The sequence below is a fragment of the Schistosoma mansoni genome (assembly GCF_000237925.1).
Source record: "Schistosoma mansoni, WGS project CABG00000000 data, supercontig 0049, strain Puerto Rico, whole genome shotgun sequence".
NCBI classification, from domain to species: Eukaryota; Metazoa; Platyhelminthes; class Trematoda; order Strigeidida; family Schistosomatidae; genus Schistosoma; species Schistosoma mansoni.
In genome coordinates this window covers 1,547,736-1,554,418 of record NW_017386028.1, presented here as the reverse complement: position 1 = coordinate 1,554,418, position 6,683 = coordinate 1,547,736, and the positions used below count along the sequence as shown (strand labels likewise).

The 6,683-nt window shown below is 31.0% G+C and overlaps 1 protein-coding gene across 1 annotated transcript in view; it reads left to right on the top strand.

The window, feature by feature from the left end:
• Smp_149610 (hypothetical protein) overlaps positions 1 to 6,683 on the top strand; it is a gene marked incomplete at both ends in the record, with an annotated part of 38,506 nt that overhangs the window by 27,762 nt on the left and 4,061 nt on the right. The window contains one exon of the mRNA XM_018790626.1: positions 960 to 1,562. Within this exon, the coding sequence (XP_018646139.1) occupies positions 960 to 1,562 (603 nt within the window). The remainder of the gene's footprint in view (positions 1 to 959; positions 1,563 to 6,683) is intronic.

Here is a 6,683-nt window from a genome sequence, read left to right as displayed (position 1 = left end):
CCTGGGTTCGAATCTCGCGAGACGGGATAGTGGATGTGTACTGCTGAGGAGTCCCATAATAGGACGAAACGGCCGTCCAATGCTTCCAGGTTTTCCATGGTGATCTAGCTTCAATTGACTCATGATCTTAACTATATAAAATTACTAAAATCTCCACAAAACCCCCTTGTGATCACTGACTTCTCGTGGCGAGGGTGTTGTCTACGAAATTGAGAGGACAAAAAGCGAATGTCCGGCGCTTTAACCTGGTTGGTAGACACGGAGGGTCTACCTAGGGGAGTTGGAAAACCCTGATTCCAAACTAATGGTGCACATGGACTCCAGTATCCTGAGGGAACAAATGGCGTATGAACCAATTGTTGGTCACCAGCTACCATGGGACTGCATCTCCTTACGATGTTCCACTACCTTGTGGATCAGATCTTTAGGTCAAAGGCTCTGGGTGTGGCCTCCCAAGAAAACCACCTGCTTCAGTTTGGGCACCCGGACAGTATCACAACCCTCACTTAAATCAAATGAGATTTGTGTGGCGCATATATATCTGGTGCCTCTTTGTACCAATATTTATGTGTTTAAATAAATAATTTTCTCCAAAAATTCAATAATAATAATAATATTGAATATAAAATTTTGTCTAAGTGCATTATAATTGACATTATTATTGGTTTATCATTGTCTGATTATCTTAAATAAATTCAATTCAAGTTTACATATAAATGTAATAAATAACCTCATAAAAAAGGCTAAATTAGTCTTGTTGAACATATATATGTGTTAATACCATGATTATTAGATTATCATTTATTCATCTAGTATTACTAATATGTTTTGTAAATTTTCTAATCTGTATACCAACTAACAACACAAATGTTACCGGTAATACAACTGTTACTACTATTACTACCACTAATACAACAACACCTACCACAGGTATTACTAGAACTGTTACTACTAATGAGCCCATAACAACTCATGGTGTAATTACAACAACAAATAGGGAAACCACTGAAACACCATTGACAGGAACAACTATTAGTTCTTTGAGTAGTAACATAACTAACTCATCAATAATTTCACCAAATTCTACAAACACTTCACTACATTTCAATAATTCATCCTTAAATGGGACAATAAATACTACAGAGTTTATACAAAGTACAACTTTGCCAACAGTTACAAACAATGATAGAAATGGAAGAACTATTGAATTTACCAGCACAACTTTATCACCATTAATAAAACACCATAATCATTTAAATAAAACTAATAATTCATCAATAAATTCATTAAAATCTACACACTTTCCATCAAATCATTCCACTAATTCATCTCGACGACATTCTATAAAAGGAAGAGTTATTTTAGCTACAACACGTGAACAAGGTAGTAGAGTATGGGGATTAACTGCAACAAAAGCTGAATTAGCTTGTCATCGATTTATAACTAATCGTAGAATTACTTCACCATTAAATAATCAAACAAACAATGCATCAAGTAAAAGAAATCTTAAAATAACTGATTTATATCAAGGTCATTTATTATCTGTTACATCAAATGATGAGGTAAGTGTTAACTATCATTTTTAAATACATGTCATATGAACTTACGGTAGTTTGTAACACGAGGTAGAAAACCACTGAAAATCAGGAAGTTCAAAACTCCTCATAAGTGAAAATCGATGATTTTATACCGGTAAAAATCTAGAAGGCTCAAGATTTAATAAATGTAGACTGATAATGTAGAAGAAAAGTATATCATTATTTTTAATATGACTGGTGTTTAAAAACTTTTTAATTTGAAGATGATGTATACTATGAACCAAATTCGATTAGACTAACATCTGGTAAATGGATCTACTTTGCGATGTTCCGTACTATACAAAACAACTGTTTAATGCTGGCTGGATTTCGGCAGTCACCTTGTTATAGTCAGTTCAAAAACGACTGTTTCACTTGCCAAAACATTTAAGATCAGTTGTAGCACTTATTGCACGTATGTCCTATTGTTGTTGGTATTCTTAATCACTTTCACCGTAAATTTGATTGGTTGGTATCTTTATTTTTATACAATAGGGTTTTAATACGGTTTTAGGGAACTCTATTAATTTGAAGTTTGAAAATCATATGGAAAGGAAGACGATGAGATTAACAACATTTCTATATAACAACCCGTTTAAGAATCGAACTAGAAATCAAATAATCTCGTGCTTGAATTATATAATCATTTCGTAAACACTGAATTTCATCAGTGTATACCAGTGTTTTGATGGCAGTCCATAATGAAATACATTGTCACAATATAACCGTACATTTAAAACAATTTTTATTATCACCAGAATGTTGAGTAAAGATGAAATAATACATTTCAAGATGAATATGACTAACTTAACAATAGTAATGGATCGAAGAATGCTTATGAATGGTAATACAGAAATTATGGTTTGAGGAAATTACAAAAAGTAATCAGTGTCTTGGTTTTTAGGCAAAACTTATCCTCTTTAAAGTTTGGAGCAATGTTTTGCTATCAAATAGCAACAAGTAACGAGCTGAATGGCTCCAACAACTCAGACTTTCCTACAATCAAACTAGTTAATATTACCGCTTATCATAAATATATCCAACATACAATTTTAATAACTGTTAGTCATATAATGTAACTGATTGTCCTATTTTTATGAGTTGTGACACATTTCATTTGATTAAGGATTGTTTTATTAGACATTCTTATTAGTTATCATGATAAAAACTCATCTTGATTCGGAACTCATCAGTGTTGTTGTCCGATGTTAAAATCAGTTAGTTGAAATTATTTTCGTGACTAATTTGCTAGATGTAAAAATTGGACGTTTGGTTTACTGACTAAAATCTGCAATCAATAACCGTAATGATAATTTCATATTATTACAAACTGACTGAAGTCTAAACTCATCAACCATTCGATTCTAGGCAAAAATGGATGGTGGCTAGTAGTAGAATTCAGGACGAGCGTTTCGTCTTACTTGGGACTCTTCAACTGGATGTACCTGCATTGCACAGTTAATATTCACTGGGATATTCAATGGGAAGATTTCCAAGATGCGAAGAAAAATCATATCCCACAAAACAGAAGGGTTTATGAACCCACTCGTGGCATACTTGTCGAATTAAAATGTAATCATAGATTGCTGATTACAATACTATAGTTCTTTTATCAGTTTCATCAATTCATCGTACAATAATCAATAAAACCCTAAAAACTCAGTTTTTGATGTAGACCTTATTTGGATGATTTAAGAATACATAGCATAACTGATTTTCATCTTTACTCAACTGAAAAACTAAAGATACCTACATTATAGTGTTTTACAACGACAGATTTTGGATAAGTACGCTCAAATAAATCAATATGGTATCATGAATTTAGGTGATGTTGAAAAATATACCGTATAAATTGCTTTTGGAGGATACACACTGAGAAAAAAGGTATTGATCAAAATTCGAAAATCTAATACCATATCTGATTGAGTTAAAAAAGAAAGAATGTACTTTTAATCTGTGACTATTTTATATAAAAAAACAACTATATTCTTTCAAAGTCTCTCAGTGTGATAAGTAATATGTAATCTATTTGGCAATGAATTCAGGTAAGATGCATTATTACTAATAAGTGTATTCGTTTGTAGAAAAAGATTACTTTTACTTATTTATAAAGAACCAACTATTGATAAAACTTATTATTGAATCAAATACTCACATCTAAATGAATTTCACCACTAAATTGTATAACTCATCAAGTTTTACTTACTTACTTACGCCTGTAACGAAACGGCCGTTCAGTGCTTCCAGGTTTTCCATGGTCATCTAGCTTCAATTGACTCACGCTTTCAACTATGAAAAATATGAATGTAAAAAAATACAAATAACCTTTAGAACTCACTGTCAATCTGTATATCATTATCATATTAGACAAACTACAAGTTACGATGAATTCATGTAGATTTAAAACCTTTAATATTCATAGTAATGTTAAGTATTTGTTCAATTAATTTTACCCATTTCGCATATTTAATAAAACAAAACTCAACCGGTTATTAGTTGTATCGATGACAATTGTCATTCATCGATGAGTTACTAGTTTATTACGACTACACCGATTTGTTCAAACATAAACTCACCATTTCTTATGTGATATAATCATCTTAAGGTATTATTTGTGATGTTCATTTTTAGGATAATTTACATCGCAAACTGACTCTACACAAATCACTATCGAAATAAACTATGATTGGTGAAAGAATTGTTTGTTTTTTGGAACTTTTAATCTATTTGTGCTGACTAATCATCTAGAGATAAAAGAAAAAAAAGTGCACTGCTGAGGAATCCTACAATGGGACGAAATGGCCGTCTAGTGCTTCCAGGTTTTTCATGGTGGTCTAGCTTCAATTGACTCATGATCTCAATTGTATGCAAAAAGAAATTGTTAAAGTAGCCAAAATATTTGTTTTTCAATCGATTTCTCAAAGAATTAGTTAGTTACTTCATTCAAATTATACAGAGCAGTGTTTCTCTTCATTCTATTCTTATCTATAAAAAGATATCAAATATATTCTGGTATTAGAAAATATAATGATTTTACTACAGGTGAATATCATACTTTGGATTTGGTTAATTTAAACGATAATTATCTATGCTCTACCTTGATTCCTTACACTAGAATATATTTACTAAATAGTTTTAATCACTAAAAGTGTTTTTTTTTTAAAATAAAAAAAGCCTGGATATAATGTAAGTAAAGGAGAAGGGTTTGGCATGGGTTTAGCGACCCCATCCCGTAGAAAAATTAACTCGCTATAAAAACGCTAGCCAGTAGGCATTTGAGAAATATATTGCAAGTGAACTAGTTAATAGCACAAGTATATATACATGTTAATAGGATGTAAACAAACTTATATTATTAACATAGAAGAAAAAAATCGATTTCATGGAATGTCTCCTTAATAATAAAATAAAAGTAATAATGAACTTGAGAAAATTATGTTGTTAAGTGAATGTGTTCAACCACTATTATCATTATCATAATTGATTTTTAATAAAATCAATATTTTATTGTTTTAACAACATTATTATAAATTTTTAAATGATGACTAAAATATTTTATAGTTAAAATTATTAGTCAAGTGAAGCTAGACCACCATGGAAAACCTGGAAGCGCTAGACGGCCGTTTCGTTCTATTATGGGATTCCTCAGCAGTGTGCATCCACGATCCCACCCCACGAGACTCGAACCCAGGACTTATTAGTTTCGCGCGCCAGCGCTTAACCTCTAGAACTATTGAGCCAGTATCTAACGGTGTTAATGTCTGACTTCAATTAATCCATGAAATTGAGCAACCGTCCACCATTGTTTTCATTGAGTTACCATCTCACAACGGACCCGGTTCAACTCCACTGGTCACTTATTAAGTTCGATTGAAAATTTACATAAAAATTATATCAAACTCATAATTGATGTAGATATCATGATATTCTTTTCTATTTTTTTGTTTAATACACTATAAGAACTAGACTAGATTTATCAATTTTAGAAGTGAATCCATCAAAAAAAGGGGAAGAATTTTGAACTAGTCTTTCCTATTTTATATCTTAATGGATATAATTTATTTATTAAATTGATAAATAAAATACGTATACATTTTTCATCCTTTTATATAAATAAACTGTTGATTATTATAAGCAAAGATGGATAGTGGCTAATAGTGGAATCCAGGACGCGAGTTTCGTCCTATTCAGGACTCGTCAGTTGGATGTACCTGCATCTCAGAGTTGATGTTCACTATGGAACTCGAACCCAGTAACTTTCGCTTCAAACGCAATCGCGTTATCCACTCGGCCACTGAGTCCTGATAGCCACTTTCTTGTGCAATGGGGTAAAGTTTAAATTCACATGGTATTGTTTGTTTGAATCTTCTCATTGATGTTTTAGGAATGCAACTGGTTAGTCTCTAATTGGCATATGTGCATACTATGCGTATTGCTTCGATATAGCCTATAATCCTTTATGCTCTCCCAAATTCTAATCTTCTGAATTCTTCATATTTCTATCTTTTTTCTCTTTCCAAATTTATTTCACTGAATTATACTCCTTGAATAACATCTTCAAACTCTAAAATTTCATATTACTGTTTATACTCTTACTACTTCTACCACTATGGAATTTGAATTGACAACTGCATCTCTGTGCTGATGTGGCATGGCAACTCGAACTGATGTACGTACGTACGATGTTCTACGTTGTGACTGACTAACTGACTGATTATTATAATTATTAGTAGTAAATACATTAGACTGTTAATAATATTGTTTTTATTAGAAATATGATATAATTGTTAGATATATATTACTTATTTAATATGATAATATGCACTCATTTTTAGGCATTATAAATTATTTAGTTTATTTTTCTGAAGAAATAAAACAAAAAAACTTTATTCAGTGTTTTTTTTTTCAAAATAAACGCGTAAATAATAAATAAATAAACAAATAAATAAATAAATCAATATTCAATGTTATATTAACATTTATGCACTTCTATTCATTAATGTTATACGTCATAATATTTCATTATTTTAAATAGTAACAATAATGATGATATGCACTGATTAGATAATATATTTAACCTCAGTACAAAGATATTGGGAAAAAAAA